This window comes from Cryptomeria japonica, chromosome 3 (assembly GCF_030272615.1).
Source record: "Cryptomeria japonica chromosome 3, Sugi_1.0, whole genome shotgun sequence".
NCBI classification, from domain to species: Eukaryota; Viridiplantae; Streptophyta; class Pinopsida; order Cupressales; family Cupressaceae; genus Cryptomeria; species Cryptomeria japonica.
The window spans coordinates 7249987-7269679 of NC_081407.1; the positions used below are offsets into that span (position 1 = coordinate 7249987).

The 19693-nt window shown below is 35.7% G+C and overlaps 1 protein-coding gene across 1 annotated transcript; it reads left to right on the top strand.

The window, feature by feature from the left end:
- Positions 1-5079: 5079 nt before the first annotated feature.
- On the top strand, positions 5080-17756 carry LOC131065656 (accelerated cell death 11). The gene is made up of 4 exons (XM_058000241.2): positions 5080-5560; positions 11299-11471; positions 11646-11791; positions 17246-17756. Exons 1-4 carry the CDS (start codon positions 5351-5353, stop codon positions 17350-17352), a joined length of 636 nt encoding a protein of 211 aa, XP_057856224.1. The 5' UTR covers positions 5080-5350; the 3' UTR covers positions 17353-17756.
- Positions 17757-19693: the final 1937 nt, after the last annotated feature.

Genomic DNA, 19693 nt, shown 5'->3' on the forward strand with positions numbered 1-19693 from the left:
AGCGAGATTTCATTCTAGAGATTGCATTGTCCTAAGAATCTTGTTGTGGGGTGGTTGACTATGGATCCAACCCGCATCTGCAAAGGACTGGCATGAAGATGGTGCGGAGAGGAAATAGGAATGATGGAGCGCGTGGAAATGCAGACCCTGTTGTGATGGAAATGTTGTGAGGAATTACAGCCTGGTTGGAAGTCGTTGAGACAACCTAGAGAAGAGGCTGACATATTGAAGATGTGAGTGAAGATGAGGAAGAAGAGGGCCCGATAGAACAAGTAGAAAATCCATCAGCAATTGATCCAGATGAAGAAAGGTTCTTGAGGGTTTTGAGTAGGGCGAACACTAAACCACATTTTACCCCACCGGAGTATGATGAAAATTTGGATTCAGATGAATTGATGGATTGGATCTCGGAGATGGAGAAGTATTTTGATTTTGAGAACATCGCAAAGGAAAGAAATGTGAAGTATGTCTCTACCCGATTGAAAGGTCATGCATCTCTTTGGTGGGAGAATTTGGAGGTTGATAGACAAAGAAGAGGTAAAGAGAAGATCAAATCATGGGAGCGGATGGTTTCTAAGTTAAAATCAAAGTTTATGCCAACTGATTATCAAGTAAATTTGTTTTGAAAGTTGCAGAAATTGAAGCAAAAGGGATCTAGTGTGAAGGAGTACACCGAAGTATTCTACAAGTTGAATATTAGATCCAGACATGTCGATGATGAGGTTAAACAAGTTGTGAGATACAAAGTGTTGAAGAAGCTTATCAATATGCCTTGAAAGAAGAAGAGAATTTGAACAAAAGACATGAGAAGAGACAGAGAGGTAGAGGTGGAAGGTTTTCTGGAGGAAGATTTCAAGGAGGAAGAAGATATTCTGGAGGAAGAGGAACCTGTACAGATTAGAACAAGGACAAGGAAGTAACCAAAGATGGTAGTTCATACTAGAAGGATGATATAAGTTTCTACAAGAGAAGAGAACTTGATGGCTATCAGAATGAGGGTTTTGAAAAATATGATAGAAGACAAGATAAGAAAGTGTTTAGAGGAACTTGCTGTAAGTGTGGAGGAGAAGGACATCTTGCTTTTGAATGTAAGAAGATAGAGAACACTGGGAGAACAACCTTGGTGGAAGAAAGCCCCACCAGATCAGCTAACAAACCGGAAGACAGAGAACTATTGATGATGAGGAGAGCTTTGTGTCATACCAGAGGAGATGAAGAACCCTTGCAGAGGAGAAATTTGTTCAAAACCAGATGTAAGGTATCTGGTAATTGTTATACAGTTGTTATTGATAGTGGTAGTTTGGATAATCTTGTTTCAAAAGAAATGGTGAATAAATTGAAGTTAGAAAGATTGAAACACCCTAAGCCTTACAAGATAGCATGGATTCAGGATGATCATAAGTTGTTAGTAAGTGAGCAATCTTTGGTGAAATTGAAAATTGGAAATTATCATGATGAAGTCTTGTGTGATATTATGCCTATGGATATTTGTCACCTTTTGTTGGGTAGACCTTGGTAGTTTGATAGACATGCAATACATGAAGGGAGAAAGAACATATACACTATTGTAGCAAATGGGATGAAACAAACCTTGTTACCCTTGGAGGAACCCCTGAAGAGTGAAGTCTATAAGAATGCTAGAATCTGTTTAGTGAACGGAAGGAAATTCCTGGATGGAATGAGACATGAGAATGTGTGTTTTGTCTTAGTTCCTAAAAAGACTAAGAACCTGGAGCATGAAGAACAATCGAAAGAGATAAAAAAGTTACTGACAGAGTATGAAAGCACCATTTCAGATAATGTGCCTGATGGATTACCACCTGTGAGAAGTATCAGTCATTGGATGGACTTGATTCTCGGAGCTAGTTTGCCTAATAAAGTTGCACACTGGATGACATCGACAAAGAATGAAGATTTGAATAGACAAGTGTAGGAATTGTTGAAGAAAGGTTTGATGAGAGAAAATTTGAGTCCTTGTGCAGTACCAACATTATTAGCACCTAAGCATAATACATAATTGAGGATGTGTACCGATTCCAGAGAAATAAACAACATCACAGTGAAATAATGATTTCTTTACCTACGATGGATGACATAATGAACTGTTTGAGTGGAGCCAAATACTACCAAAAAATAGACTTGAAGAGTGGATATCATCAGATCAAAATCTGAGAAGGAGATGAGTGGAAGACCACATTCAAGACAAATGAAGGATTGTATGAATGGTTGGTGATGTTTTTTGGGTTGAGTAATGCATCGAGTACTTTCATGAGATAGATGAATGAGGTATTGAAGAAATTCTTGGGTAAGTTTGTTATTGTATATTTGGATGACATTCTAATTTTCAGTAAGACAAAAGAGGAGCATTTGTTGCATTTAAGACAAGTTTTGCAGAGGTTGAGAGAATAAAAGTTGTTGATAAATCTTAAGAAGTGCACTTTCATGAAGGAAGAGTTAGTCTATTTGGGATTTGTGGTATTTGTGGATGGACCTTGAGAAAGTAAAAGCAATTGTTGGATGGTTGGATGGCCTACACCGGAGAGCATTGGAGAAGTAAGATCATTTCATGGATTGGCTAGTTTCTACCGAAAGTTCATCAGAAATTTCAATTCAGTTTGTAACCCTATGACTGAGATAATGAGAGGGGATAGGAAAGAATTCAAGTGGACAAATGGAGAAAACAAAAGTTTTGAACTATTGAAGCAAAAAGTGACTGAGCAGCCTGTGTTAGCTTTATCGGATTTCAACAAAGTGTTTCAAGTAGATTGTGATGCAAGTGGAATCGCAATTGGAGTCGTATTGAGTCAGGAAGGGAGAGAAGTAATTTATTTTAGTGAGAAGTTGAATGATGTCAAGTGGAGATATTCAATATATGATCAGGAATTGTATACCAAAGTTCAAGCCTCGAAGAAATGGAGATATTACCTATTGCCTAAGGAGTTTGTGTTGTATACCGACCACCAAGCCTTGCAGTATTTGAACAGTCATAGTAAGTTGAATCAGAGACATATGAGATGGGTAGATTTTTTGCAGAGTTACACCTTTGTGTTGAAGCATAGGAGTGGGAAATCTAACAAAGTTGCTGATGCATTAAGTAGAAGGAGGAATTTGTTGACAGAAATGTGAGTGACAATATTAGGATTTGAGGAGTTGAAGACTTTGCATGATGATGACCCAGATTTTGCAGAACCTTTGAGAGCATGTAGAGAACCGGTTACGATAGATAGAAGCAAGTTGTTGGATTACTTCATTCAGGATAAGATGTTATTCAGAGGAGTTCAATTGTGCATACCTAAGAGTTCTATGAGGGAGAATCTAATAAAAGAAAAAACATAGTGGAGGATTAGTTGGACACTTTGGTGTTGACAAAACAGTAGCGTTGGTAAGTGAACATTACTTTTGGCCTCAGATTCATAAGGATGTTAGGAAATTTGTATAGAGTTGTAGAGTTTGTCAAGTTGCAAAAGGTAGTAGTCAGAATGTGGGATTGTATAAGCCTTTGACAATACCAGAAAGACCTTGGGAGGATATAAGCATGGATTTCATACTTGAATTTCCTAAGACACAGAGGAAATGATTCTATATTTGTGGTAGTGGATGGATTCTCGAATATGGATCATTTCATACCTTGTAAGAAAACATTAGATGCAGTGCATATAGCTGACCTATTTTTCAAGGAAGTAGTGAGATTGCATGGATTACCTAAGATAATAGTTTCAAATAGAGATACTAAGTTTGTTGGTTATTTTTTGGAGAACACTTTGGAAGAAGATGAAGACATGTTTGAAATTCAGTTCTACTTTTCACCCACAGATCGATGAATAGACAGAGGTAGTAAACCGGGGCTTGGGAAATTTGTTGAGATGCTTGGTTGGAGAGAAAATCAGAAGTTGGGATTTGATTCTTACACAATCAGAGTTTGCCTACAATAATTCAATAAACAGGAGTACCAGAAGAACACCTTTTGAGATTGTTACCAGAGTACACCCTAGAGGTATATTAGAATTGAGAGATATCAGCAGTGAAGATAAAAGAAGTGCAGAGGCAAAAGAATTTGCAGATCACATGAAGGCCTTGCATATTTAGGTTAAACAACATTTGGAGGACATGAACAATAAGTATAAGGAGAAAGAAAATGAGAAGAGAAGACATAAGAAATTTGAAGTTGGCAATGAAGTGATGGTGTGTCTGAGAAAAGAGAGATTTCTAGTTGGAACCTATAACAAGTTGTAGGTGAGGAAGTTTGGACCTTGTAAGATCTTGAGGAAGTTCAATTCCGGAAATACATGTGAAGTGGAGTTACCAAATAGTTTGAGTATTTCACCTATATTTAACATTGCACATTATATTTTTTAATTAGAATATAAATTATTTCAAATAATAATTAATTAATAAAGCATACCAAAGATCAAATCTCACATAGATTTAAAAAAAATAAAAAATTAAATGAAAAAAAATAAAATAAAAATAAATAATAATATTAATATTAATATTAATAATATAATATATTGTCCAAGGGGTTGAGCATAATTGGTTAAAACACTGGGTTTGACTGTGGAGACAAGTTCAATTCCCAATAGAGCATCTGAAGTGGAATTCTTTTCTAAGATGCGACTCATCTCAGACTTCGACCAATTACCGATAAAAAAAAATAATAATAAAAATATATTTATTTGACAATAAATACATTTGAATCTATTATTGTACCAATCCTTGATAAAAAATTATATTCCCTATTAAAAAAAACCCTCCCTTTTAACTTAAAAAATCCAAATAAAATCTCAACCTTTCCTTTCAAATCGAATACTTGCACATTAAACTTATAAATCCTAGATCTAACACTTAACTTAATTTTCTTTTAGAGAATCAACTAACTTTGAGCATACCAATTCACCTATCCAGCAATTTAATTGGAATATGGCGGTCGTAAAGGTACAAAACTATTGGTCGTCACATTTAAAGTTGGAAACTGAATATATTAAATCTGTAGCCGACCATAAGGCATATGGAAACTCAGAAAAGCGAATGGCATATATCCTTTGTCATGGTATCTCTGTCTGCCACCTTTTTATTCCAAAAAAAAATAAAACAAACTCTCCACTTCATATTTGTATTTATTATGAATCCGGCCTCCACATATTTGCAGCGCCTGCATTAGTTCTGAATAACTTACTTTAGAAAGAAGATATTCGCAGGAAGCCCTTCCGAGTAAATAAATTTTAAAACCAAGATTTGCGCGGAAGAAATTTGTCAAGTTCTTCTTATTTAATCAATTTTATAACAGATTTTTTCATTTGTCAAAGGTCTTGCTACTTAGTTTGAGAGGAAGATTTTTAGTTTTTATATAGACATGGGAATAGATAAAGTACAAGTACAAGGTCAAGATAATGTGGAGAAGGCATTGCACACAATTGGAGATGTGTTTGACAAATTGTCAAGCATTGTGAGTGATAATGATCTGAAGGTGCTTCAATTTGTGGAAGCTGTCTCTACGCTCTCAAAACTATATGGGTGTTTGGGTGTGGCCTTCAAATTTGCAGAGATAGATTCTAATGCCAAGGTAACCTTCTTAACTTGTTTGTTTATGCTTTGAATTGTATCTTACTCATCATTCTTCAGTCTGTACTCCAAAAAGGATTTAATACTTGAGTCATTCCTTCAATAATCCATCACTTTCATGAGTAGTGTTATGAAGGAATCCATTACTTTACTCGCACTCACTCCCCACCACCACTATCTTTCAAAGTACCCATAAACCTTCAAAGCTTACATGGCTCGTAGACCAAAAAGTCAGCATACAGCTTGATATGTAATATAAGCACCAGGGTTTTCAAGAGTTTATATATGTGTGTGCGCGCGCGTGTGGCCTATTCAGATTAGTTTATACCTGGATTGTAGATATGACAAGTTTATATGTCTTGATCGCGGAACATTAGTTGCAGTTAAGCCGCTTGGATAGTCAGGCCCTTTCAGTGTGGATTGTTTTTTTCCTAATACATTTCAAACAAATTTAACCAGTTATAATTATTCTGTGAAATGTTCCATGATAAATATATGAGCTCCCCAAATTAATTAGGTGTGATTTACCTGTCTCATGTGGCCAAGCTTCTTTTCAATAAAATTAGGAGCTTTTTCCAGGTACATGGTCTTATAGATATAGAATTTTCCATACAGCTATAGGTTGTTAGGGTTATCCGATTACCCATAATTTTTTTTGGAGAGAAATTATCAAGAAAATTAGACTACATCAAGGTTACCAATTGGCAATAAGAAATTGTGAGCCCTTGTTGCAAACTTTCAGGCCATCTCTCCATCTGAGACTAGAAATATTCCTCCTTAAAACTAGCTGGTCTGAATTTACCCTCAGAAACTTTTACAAAGATATAGGCAAATTGAACAGGTAACGATGCTTGATAATTCATAATGATTAAGAAGGCATGATGAATGAATAGGCATGTATATAATTTACATGGTAAGAAGAGAATTATTACCAAATTGTATTCTCCATGATAGAGGCCTGAGCAAAAATAATGATTTACATGATACCACCATATATTGTGGTTCAATATATTGACAAGTCATTTGACACATAAATCTTTCCATTAAAACTGATGAAAATTAATTAACTTTAAATCATGGGACTTTGATATTGGGGTGTAGTCAACAATCCTTTTGTTAGTGTACCATATTCTACAACGGGCTTATCCAAGCTTATCTGATATTTGTCAGTTCTTGCGAGGTGTGTTTCTTCCTGTGTGGATATGAATGTCTCTCCAAATGAGAACTTCTTGTAAATCCATAAACTCATATTTTGCATCAAGTTCTCTATACCTTATTTGAGCTACTCCTTGAAGAATAGCCCTAAATTCAGTAAACATGGGCTTGCATTGATTAGACTCTGGGCTTTATGCACAAATACTATAGGAAGTTTACATTCAGGTCCATTTGCATTTAGCAAAATCAGGCCAAAGCAAATGTATTAGCATGCCTACTGCGCTAGACAGCCCACGCCTATTTCATAACCGTATAGGTATATAAGGTTTTCCCTTGGTGCCCCAAGTCCTCTTATCCCTGAATTTTATAAATGACATTATCTTCACTGCTAGTGTAGGGCTAAGTCCTCTCTCTACTCTCGGTTGGGACTTAATTTTATTGCCTTACTATATTATAGAGGAAATGAAAAACAAATACTTAAAAGCTTAATTTCAGAATAGTTAACAGAATTTTACAGAAATAAACAAATTAAAACTGTTTTTTTTTTAATTTGGAATATATCCACCCTGTTTTACCAGAGGTAAAAACATTGAGATGTCAGATAGACAATTACTATCTAAATTGTTGAAGATAAATATTAGTAATTGCCAAAAAAAAAAATTTGTTTTCTTAGGTTCTATTTGTATAGAACACGGTTGTTTCAAGAATCAAGTTAGATGTTTTGATAATTATCAAACCCATTCCCAAATAGGATAAGCAAAACTCACAGGACAGAGAAATGTAAACTGAATCGCCTGAATTCTAATCCATTCTATATTGTCCAATATTCTTCAAAATGGTTACAAAGACAGCCTTGAAACATAGTTAACTTAAATTGAGAAAAACCAAAAAAGAGAGATTTAAATAGCTACATTACCCCAAGTTTCTGGGACGGGGACGGTGGGACTAGTTTCTTGGATGATAAGTTTTTTTTTGCTAATTTTGGGAACGGCAGGGGGACGGCTAGGGAAATATTGAATTTTTATATAGATGGATAGGCTTCATGATCTTGGAATCTCTAACCATGTTTTTTTATTAAAATTAATATTTATGAAATTTTATTTGAATTGATTATATATTACCAAAGAAGTGTAGATTGCAATATGATTTCACTATCTAAACATTTGCACAATGAAAACAATTATAGCTCTTAGATGTCCTAGATTAAAATATGTTAAAAAGAAAAATTGTATTTGTGAGTGAGATTAGTTGATAGTCGTATAAATATATAGGGGAATTTTAAACGTCCATATGAAAAATAGATAAAGCATGTATATATACATTATATTCATATGAAAACATGGATAAAGTAGGTATATGTACATTATAGAACCGTAACATACCACATTTGTGTTCAAAATTCATTGTCAATACTCAATATGCATTCATAATTGAAAATACATTGTCAATATGCCAACACTTGTTTGCATGTAGTTCATTGTTTCTTTCTGGTTGGAGGATATTTTGATAGTTTTCCATTTCTATTATGACCTGCAACCGCTTCTTTATGCACTACAAAGTTTTGGGTGTTAGTGAAATTCTATACCAAGCTGTTATCCATATTTTGGAGTGCTTTGGGCTATGATTCACACATGTTTACCTTTCATAATTGTGAAAAGTCCAATATTGCAGACCTGCAAGCAATTTTTTACGCACTACCGAGTTCTAAGTGTTTGTGAAATTTATAACTAGGCTGCTGCTCATTATTTCTAAATGGTTTTGGAAGTGATTCAGACATGTTTACCCATCATATTAGTGAAAATCCAGTTTTACAGACCTATAATAAAATCAAAAAATGTTTTTTTTAGCATTTGAGTCTTTTTTTTAAATGTGCTGGGAAAAGGGGGATGGCTGGCCATCCTCGGGACAGTTAGGGGATGGGGGGATGTCCCCCAACCATATTGGGGACGAGGCAATGTCCTCTTTGAGAATCACTGTCGTCCCCAAGTTTCCGGGACGTTTCCCACAAATTTTGCAATTTTGGGGATGGCAGGGGGATGTCCCCTAGCCATCCCCAAGTCCCCAAAACGTCTCCGATACGGGGATGGGGGATTTTATCCCAGAGATGTGTCCCCGGGTTACGTAGTTAAATAGGCTTCTTAGGGAAAATATCCCACATTTGTCTTCATCCTGTGTTGCAACCCTGCAAAAGGACTGTTGGATTGTGTCCAGCGTCTTCTCTCAGTGTTTATGACATGATTTAACAGCCTCCTATGAGATCCTTCATTGGAATGTAGTGGTTTCCTAAATATGTGCATCTTTTGGGAGTAACATCCAGCTCAACTACCTTCAAGAGGTGTCAGGGTGGGCTCATAGGTTTGAATCCCCTCGGGTAGCACTAATGCCCTCTATTTGGATATTACTAGATTTTACCCTAGAATTACCCACAAGAGTAATTCTTAAGATTATTAGATATATAACAGGTCTGAATTGGATCGGTTAGAGTCTGATCTTGTTTTGTATCTGCCGCTTACACACGTCTTTTCTGATCTGGATATTACTTTGTTTCGCTTATTGCTGTATTCCTTGGAGCCGATGGTGCTAATATGTTCAGATGTCTACTTTCACTATGATGGAGACCCATAACCAGAACATATGATCTCACAAATGAGTGTCAATATCTTAGTAATCATCCAATCTCTATCTCTTCGATGTCCTCCTTGTATGCTAGCACATTCCTCTTTATACCCCTACATGGGATTGGTAGGGAGGCATCTTCTCATTAGAGATGTGATCGGTTAGACTGAGTGTACCCCTTTGGATAGCAACGGATCCCTTCAATATCTGTCCTCTCCTCTTAATTATCTTGGTTAAGATTGATTATCCATAATTGATAAGAGGTGCTAAAGATTATTGGATGAAATGGAACGATCTATACATGATGCGTGGTCTATTGTGAAGAGAACCACAATCTGCTCATTGTGATAACCACTACCTGGTGATGATCCTGATTTGCTAATCCTTGCCCAGTCAAAGTTAGGAACTCGAAATTGTGAAGTCTTACTGTAGTAAAATAATTTCTTCGGTTTGGTCTTCTGGTCATGGTACGTGAGTTGCTGATTAGATGTATCAATTTGGGGCCATTACAAGCGCTAAGGGGGAGATTATTGGAATGTGTCCAGCATCTTCCCTTGGGGTTTGTGATATGGTTTAACAGTCTCCTATGAGATCCTTAACTGGAATGGTAGTGGTTTACTGAATAGGTGCATCTTTTGGGAGTAACGACCAGCCCAACTCCCTTCAGAATTTTCCTTTGAAAAGGATCAGCTGTAGAACTTTTTTCACTCCACATTGTATTTTATTTTTCCATCCTTACCATCCAGGTTGGCAACTTCATTCTCAATCGTCTTTACCAAGTCAACTTTCTGCTTGTCAATTGCTTCCTTGTTATTTGGTTGCATCATAGCTGCTTGAACTAACTGCATGTCAAGGTTCTTAATACATCCAGCTTACACATCATATACCAACTACAGTCAATTATTACTTTTAATGTTATAATGATCTGACCACCACTTAGCCTTTATATCCCCTTTGATGTTTTTAAGTTGACTGAATTGTTCACCATGCCTTTGATTCCATACCTTTCATATTATCTTTGAAGTATTGTAAAATAGCACACAACGTCCAAATTTGAAAGACTACAATTCCCTGCTGATAGGTTTTCTGAGCACTCTCTTTAGATGCCTCCCATAAGCTGCAAGATCATTGATCTTGGAAATCATGTCATCATGACCCCGATCCTCAAAATAAGGTAGCTGCATGGATATTTGTACGGCAACAAAGACTAAGGGCAAGTATCATGGCACCACAGTTTCGTTGATAACTTTCGACCTCTCCATCGTCTCATCATCTTTACTCCACCGATTCACATTGGCTTCCCTGCTATAATGAAGTATTTGGTTGCTAAGAGTGACTTTCTGTTGAAGCCATAATCATCCTTGGTCATATCAAACTTGTTTTTTCTACTTCTACAGCTACTTATGATTCAAGCCTCTAATCGTCTTTTCATATTTAGTATCCATAATTGTCTCCACTTTCTTTCGTGACTTTTCTACCAGAAAATAGGCAAGATCAGCTTTTAGTCACCTTTGCTTTTAGGTGATTTTTCTGCCAGCAAATAGGCAGGATCAGCTTTTAGTCACCTTTGCTTTCTGGTAGTTTTTCTGCCAGCAAAGAAGTATGCTAAGGTATTTTAAATTAATTTATCTGTCAAACTATTCTCCTATGCAATTCTTCTCTATTGTAGCTGATTGTATTTTGAGTTTTGACCTACGTTTGTTCATCTGTGCTCAATATTAAATATAATCTATTTGTGATTTTAAATCTGTTCTTGATCTAAAATGTTTGACTTATTAAGATTACAATAAAAGTATTCGTTCCTGATGTATTTTAGGTTTTAGTTTGAAGGTAATGGTATTTCAATGACACGGCATTATACTACTGTATTTTTATCAATCTGTGGAGCTGGTTTATTTCATGAAATTAAATAATTGCACTTACAACTTTCAAATTTCAAGAAAATTGACCAAGTGGAAACCACTACAGCTTCGGGATTTAAGGGATGCATCTCAATCCTTTGAAACATTCCAAGGTTTGCTGGATCGTGATGTGAAACGGAAGAGTGTGAGGAAGGCAGGAAGCCATTCACGTAATTTGCTAAGACTTAAGCAGGGGATTGAGTTTGTCAAAGTGTTATTTGAACAAATACTTTCAACAGAGTACGCAAGATTATTTTCTCCACTTCAAGTGATGTTTCTTGTTTAATCAATTGCCATCTTCTTCATAGATATATGCTCAGCAGTCTCATCTTTTCTTTCTTTAAGGAGCTTGAATTTTTGTTTGACAAAACTATTTTTTTATCATGTTTAAAGATTGCATTGATCTTTTGGCAGGGAAAACTCTTTGAAGGATTCAGCTTCAATTGCTTATTCACAAGTACTTGCTCCATCACATGGCTGGGCTGTTAGAAAAGCTGTGGCAGCTGGCTTGTATGCTGTTCCAACAAGGGCACAACTTTTTAAAAATCTAAATGAAGATGGTGAGTTTTTTCTCCATTTGGAAGATAAACTTACTCTAAATAAATTTGTCAGTTAAAGAGACAGTAGAACATGATGAACTTTATCAATTGTATTGTCACCTTCCTAGAGTATGGGCATCTTACTGGTTTCCATATGAAATACTAGAATCTTAAATTTACCTTTGTCAGGAATTATATCATGAAAGAAATGAAATTGATTGTACCATGTTGTGTAATGACCATAAAATGCACTTCCACAGAATTTGCCCCTTCAATTTAACCTTTCCTAAACTATTCCAGAGTTCTTATGGAAAACTAGATATGGCATGTGAAGAACAGAGGCCTGACTATCGATTTCCTGTCAAATAAGGCTCAAATCATGATTTGTACACATGGAAATAGCTTATACCTAAGTGGACTCAGAAACCAAGTCCTGGAGATAGTTCTCTTCCCTGATAGTGGTATTATCAGAATCCCATCTTGCAGTTAAACTAAAGCCACCCAATTGAAATGCATTGTTATTTGATTCCCCCATCATGCCCATCTGGAATCCACAGATCTCTTCCCCCAACATGAGCATATCAAGAAGTCCAAAATCATGGATGGAATTCAATAATTTGCAAGGATTCCAAATTGCATCATTAACCCCAAATTAGCAATCCTACAAAAGTTTATTTGGTTAAAATAAACTAACTTTTCTCTATAATAGATAGCAGATCCTTATTAGTTACTAGTCTCAGAGAGACCATGGAAATTGAGTGCACTGTATGTCTATTCATGGACATCAAAGGCAATAATTTGAAGGAATTGTTATTTCTCATTTTCCAGAGCTGTTGGATGCTTGGAATGAGGAAGTCAGGGAAGTGGCTCAAGGCCATACTTTACCAGGGTAGAACCACCCACATTGCTTAAAAAATATATTTTCTTTCACTGCATAAAATTTACTTTTGTCCATTTTTATTTTTCAATGGTGATTTGTGAGTGATGCAAAATTAAGACATTACCATAGCAGATACCAGATAAAATAAGTTGACAACAAGAAACAATAGTAGGACAAGTGCCAAAAAAATTAGTAATCTGGCATGTCAAATGAAATTTATGGCAAATGAAGAACGTAAAAATTGTCTTTCATTTGGCACGACTTTCAGTTGGAATACTAAAGTTAGCAATGCCCTTTAACCCTTGCATATTGATCCAAATGTCTAGCAAGCAAATATTCGCTTTAGTTTAGTTACTTACATCCTACTCCAATAGTGCTCATGTCAAATGTTGAGTGAGAACATTGAAGTTGAGTGAGATACTTATACCAACAATTTAGTCTTCTTAATTCACTTAACTGTCTTGAAAGAGTCCTTCCAGAATTAAGGGTTATATTTATAGGAAAAAATAGACAATTGAGAACAAAGATAGATATAGAGGGAAGGTGGACTAGAGGGAGGGAGGATAGCACAGAGGGAAGGAAAGCAGAAGTTGAAAGTTGCGAAAGAAAGAAATCGTATTAATGTTTGCTGGTGACCAAAATAAGTTAACGGGGTCTTAAAAATACACCTAGTTTGCTTATGAAAATCCTAAGAGAAAAACTAGCCAAAAGACAAACTAATGGAATGACCTAAAAAGAACATCAATCAAGACACCATTTCACAAGTCAATGGAACTAACAAATACTCCTAGATTAGTTTCACTTCCTTGAGAAGCAATGGCCCCCACCCTAGCAAGTTGCATAAGAAGATGTGGAAATTTATTTGCAATTAGAGCTTTCACGACCATTTTACTTGATCTTTGAAAATCTAGTAAAGAGGAATCTCTTGAATTCTAGTGCATTTGACGCTAGCATCAATTACTTTAACTGCTTATGCTAGATTGTTGCAGTCAGGATTGATTTTTACTGGTCTAAGTCATTTTGCAACATCTGTGTCCAACAGAGGCGCAAATAAATGGTGCAAAGCTTTTCTTCTAAAAATTGGATTTAGACCAAGATAAGCTGGAAGATTCAACTTGAAAGTGTTACCCCCAATTTTCTTCACTATAATCTATGGGCCATATATAAGGGGATAAGTCTTGAGATAAAGTCCTGTCATCCTGTCAGTCTTTTTTTGTCAAATGAAGTCATACTCTTACTAATCTAAAAGGTGTATGTGCTCAACAAATATGACAGTTTTATCAACATCCTTTTAAATTGAACGAGTTGTATATGGCGACATAGGAGAAGATACATCAAACCAAAAGAGTTCTGCATGTGGAGCTTTGCAAAGCTCTGTTGTTGCTATGCTAAATGAAAGAGAGGATTTCAAAGTTTTATTCCACATGCAATGTTTCCTAGAATTGTACATTTGAATTAGGTTAATGATCATTCTATTTACTGATTTTGAATGCAATCAGTCTAAGGATGGACACCATAGATTTTGTCTACTTCGTGTCCATCAACAACAAAATGCTTTCGAAAATGGCTCAAGAATTTTGTGTTCTATCAGATATGATGGTAGTTGCTAATCCAAAGTGAATAATTCATTCTGAAAGTATAAGTGATTTGTTTCTAGCGCTCAAATCCTGAAGCAATCATTTCACAGGGCCTGAGTACTGCAATCTCTGACTCTATCAACTACCAAATGAACATAATCATTACTTGGTAGTATGTAAACTTTAAAGGAAATTCATGATAACTAGATCCCGAAGATTGTTCAGTATTGGCAAGGGAGTTTACATTCCTTATTCCCTATTAGTTGGCTTAGATATGGCACAAGTGGCACATGATCTAATGTATTTCACATCAGATTTGAGATGTCACCAATGAAAAAATGTTATTCCAATACTGCAAGTGTCTTTCAACTCTGAACTGACCTGCGATCTTATTAAAATGAAACTCTGATACCAGTTTTTGCAGCACTACTGTGTAGTACACACAAGTGTCTAAAATGTTACAAGATTTCTTCTTGCATGTAGTAATCAACATTAGTCTTACTACAATGCAATGCTTGATAGATGTTTGTAAACTTTTAATCAAATATGTACAATTCTGGTAAAGTGTTGTTCTTTTCCACGTGTGAAGCATGGAGAGAAGAGCTTGGACTAGAAGTCTACTTAAACAATCTGCTATTGAATTTACATTTCCCTTCTAGTGCTTGATTCTTAATTGGAGCAATTAAAAATATCAAGACCACCTTTAATGTCACTTCTACTACAACTTGTTTGTGTCTATAAGAATTCCATTGTTTTGCAACCCGTACAACTGGTGGACTCTTTTACCAATATATAGGGTTTCAAATACTTGATTGCACAATAGCATAAAGCTTTTAATCATATGTGGAATATCCAGAGGAATGAATGCTTTCCTTGGTAAGATACTAGATGACCAAATTGAGTGATTGTTGCTCCAAGGGAACAGTTAGGTGGACCACCCTCAATCTCAAATGGCTATTTAAGATCTAATAACACAAGCACTTGTATAGAACATAATTTGCATTTTAATTCAAGGAATGCTTTCTATTGTGCAACTAACTAGGTGAAAATTGCTTTCATGCCAGCTTTAGTAACTTGATTCAACAGCGAACTGATAGAAGAAAGACGTGAATAAAATTCCTATAGAAATTTTCCAAACCTAAATAACTGCAAGATTCTATAAAATTCTTTGGTATAGGCCTTTCTTGTATGACGTGAAGCTTAACCAAATACATATTTACTCCATATGTATCAATGACATACCCAAAGTACTTTATTTCCTACATGGCAAGAGAATTCTCCATGTTAACATACAATTTTTTCTATCATAAAGTGGTGAGAACTTGCTGACTATGGGTCAAGTGTTCCTCCCATGAATAGTCAAAAGTAGAAATAGTATCAAGATATAAATAGTGAATGAAGTTATGAATGAACAAGAATGACATTTATCATCCACAAGAATGTCATAGCTGTATTAATGGAGCCTAAGGGGATAACAGACCATCCATACAAACTTTCCTTGGCTTTGAAAGTTGTTTTCCAAATGTTTGACGGGTTCAATGGGTATTTGATGGTACCCCGACTTAGGATCAATCTTATTGAACATTTTGCACCAAGAAGCCAGTCCAATAGATCATCAATTAATGATCTTGTTGAGTTCTTTGTAGTCAATGGACAATTTGCATGTGTCATCCTTCTTTAGGGTAAACACAATTGGATTGCCACAAGGCAAATCAATAGGAATGAATGGTTATATGTATGGAGAGGTAATAGGAAGAGGTAGACATGGAATAATATCAATAGTATGCTTCACCATATAAAATTCAAGTACTCTAATTGGTGGCTTTGAGGAGTTAGAAATTGTGGACTATGGCTCAAGTGTAGAGAGCTGTGGCATTAACTTGTATCTCAAGGTCATTTGCATTCAAGTCGTGCCATTGAGACCACAAACTTCTTAGTAGAACTAATCAGCTTTGTACACCATTTGGCACTAACCAATGAGAACTTAAGAACTACTTATGGTATGCTATATCTATTTTCACCAATTTTTATGGTAACGTTTCAATGATTTTCTTTATAGATTGAATGGTACTGAAAAGGTGTGGTTCCCCAAGTAAAGCATTGCATAATTGTAATGGTACTACATGTAAACAAAAATACTCTATCTTGAAAAGGCTTCATTTTGTAGAAAAAGTGATAATGATGAGTGATGTACTTCTTAAAACTCAATCTAAACCAACCAATGGTGTATGGTTGTGAGTGAACCATCATCTATGGGTTCAATCTTCCAAATACTTATAGAGACATCAAGCTCTTTTGTCTATATCTATTTTCACCAATTTTTATGTTAACGTTTCAACGATTTTCTTTATAGATTGCATGGTACTGAAAATATGTGGTTCCCCAAGTAAAGCATTGTATAATTGTAATGGTACTACATGTAAACAAAAATACTCTATCTTGAAAAGGCTTGATTTTGTAGAAAAAGTGATAATGATGAGTGATGTACTTCTTAAAACTCAATCTAAACCAACCAATGGTGTATGGTTGTGAGTGAACCATCATCTTTGGGTTCAATCTTCCATAGAGAAATCAAGGTCTTTTGTCTATCATTATAAAACATGAAGTATAAAGGTTGTCCATGGACCACATTCGAGAATTAAACAATCATTTTTCTTATTTCTATTTGAAAAAGATGCTGAAATATTGGCAGTTGCTACCATGGCACTCAACTCACAGTCCACGATCTCTTTACCTTTCTCTTGTGCTGTTTTGGTAGAATTGTATGCTTCAATCTATGCAGGAAAAACTTGTTGAGCACCGAACTTTGTTAGTCAAGTGTCCGTTGGAATTTGTGTACCATGCACCACTTTCGAGTCTTCAGTTGCTTCCATTGTTGTTCACATGAAATAATCCTTAGGGAATATAAAGGATCTCCTTTACTTTCTTTGAATTTTGTTTGGCTTAGACTTAGAATTCTTATTGTGCTTCATTTCACAGTTGTACTGTATTAATTATATGATCTTTTCTTGTTTACAGAGGAATCTGCTCGAGCTCTAATGCATAGGTTTATTGTATCATCAACTCCAGTTATAGAATACATTAATCGACTCTTCCTTGACAGAAATATAGGCATAGATTGGTGAATACTTGTGCAAACAAGTTCAGGATATTTACCAGTTACTATAAAAGAGGTGGCAGGGCTTGATCGGACCTGAATGTGGAACATTAATGTCTTTGCTAGGTTCTTAAATAATCATTGCAAAGCCTTCTCGGCACGTTCCATTTTATTTTGCTAATATTTTTTAGTTACCATGGACCCTTTCACATTTATCATTCTCAATCATGAGGAGATGCACAAGCCTCTTGATTTGGAATGCAAACATAAATTAAAGTTCAAACTTGCAGAATTTTCAGGATTTGCAGTATTTTCTGGATTTGACTGTGGTAATAAAAAAATCACGGTCAAACCCAGAAAATACTGCAATTATGAATATGGACTGTGGAAATTTCATGAATTTAATTTAAAGTTCAAACTTCTTAAGGAGCATGCACACATGGCTGATTGCATATTTGTACATGATTTTGTATGAAGCCTAACACAATAAAATGCACAGTAGTGATGTACATTTTTATTTGAACATACTTGATTATGAATTTTGCATTTAGTGAGAAGTTGACTTCAAGACAGAGACATATAAATTCATCAACTGCTAAACAATATTCAAGTGATCAAGTTGAAAACCTCTATTCAAAAGAACCTGGCCGAACCATCCTTTAACAGGACCAAGTGTATGTGCTAAAGGATGTTATGTTGTGTCATAGTGCCATGGTGGAAGAGAGTATCATTAAAAGGGATTGTTTCCTGTGTAAAATTGGAATTAAAGGTAAAAGTTTGATCAAAAAATTCAAATCGAAATGTGAACCTGAGTCAATCAAAGTTGAAGGTTGGGCCTACAGATTCACCGAACAGGGACAACAAAAACATAGAACAGCTCTTGAGAAGGTCTCAGCTTTAAAGGCAACAATGCTTAAACACTTAGAGCAAGTCAAAATCAAGGAAAAAAATTGAAACCCAACTTGTCCCAAGGTAAAAGAAGTAAATGGTTAAGATTTAAATTGAATCCATGGATCCATTTGATTGAACGCTCGGGTGAGAACTGAACCAGACCCAAGACCATGCTGTGACCATCCTTTATCATGTAATTTTGAACCAGCTGAAAGTAATTCTTAGTTGAAAAACTTGCCACTAGAGTCTATAAAGAACCAATAATACCCCCACTATGAGGCCCAAAGGACTTAAACAAATAAACCAATGAAAATGAGAATAATTCTTTTTTATAAATAAAATAAACCATACAAATGCATGGAGTAACATGATACAACATGATAAAGAAAAGATGTACAAATATTACTAGCAATAGTCCTCAAGGCTCCACAATAATGTTACTCAAGAATAACATTAATCAAACATACAAGAACATAGAAAACGTCATAAAATTTATCAACATTGTCTATTACAAAGGAGCATGATACAAATTACATTGTCACGAGAATATACATATGATTATCAGTTACATTACAGTGTTTCCATAAGGATATAATCTCTAGGAGTACAAATAATGAAATGAATACATAGCTCTGGATCATAATGAAAGTCTTCAATCTTTCCACGAGCGATCATGAAAATGATGCAGGATGAACAAAACCCAATGGGTGCAAAAAGCACTCCACTCAACCATGTGGTACCATCAAGTCCGCCCCCGTGCGAGGAGGTATCAGCTAGACCCAAAAGACGTAAGTAAACATAAGAGGATACAAATAACTCACACAAGATTCACATGACTACTATCAAAAGAGACTCACAAGTAAACCAAACCAAATTCCAGAGGCCCCAAGGAAACCAAGGAAATAAAAGTAACCAAAAGAGACCACTAGGTATGCAATATGGAAGAGTGTCATCACTAGGTTGTCATGGGTTACCCTGGTGAGTCTTCACTAGGTCTTGGCCCCCATTCTGGGTTACCCTGGTGACCTCTACTGACCTCCAGCCCCCATACAAACACTAGTGGGTCACACCAACCTTTTGAAGGGACAAGATTGGTGGATGTCATTCCAGGCCTTCTCTACTTACCTCTGACCTAAACAAGCTTCCGAGAGTAAGAGAGACAACAATTCTTTTTTTTTAATGTGATCTAACTACCCACCCAAGTTCATTATTTAAGTTTTCACTTGATTACAAAACTCTTATTGAGTTACCCTCGCGACCACTTTGGGTCCTAGCCCCCAATGAAAGCCACTCCCCCTTGACTTGCACCTAGGAATTCAAAATACATCACAAGGTCTATGACACCTGAAAAACATAAAGAGACATACCTTCTAACATTGCGAGGTTTGACTCACTTGCTAGAACAAGGATACAAACAAGGAGGTACAATGCAAAACAAGGAATGATTAACTAGCATAGAAGTCTTGCAAGACACCAAT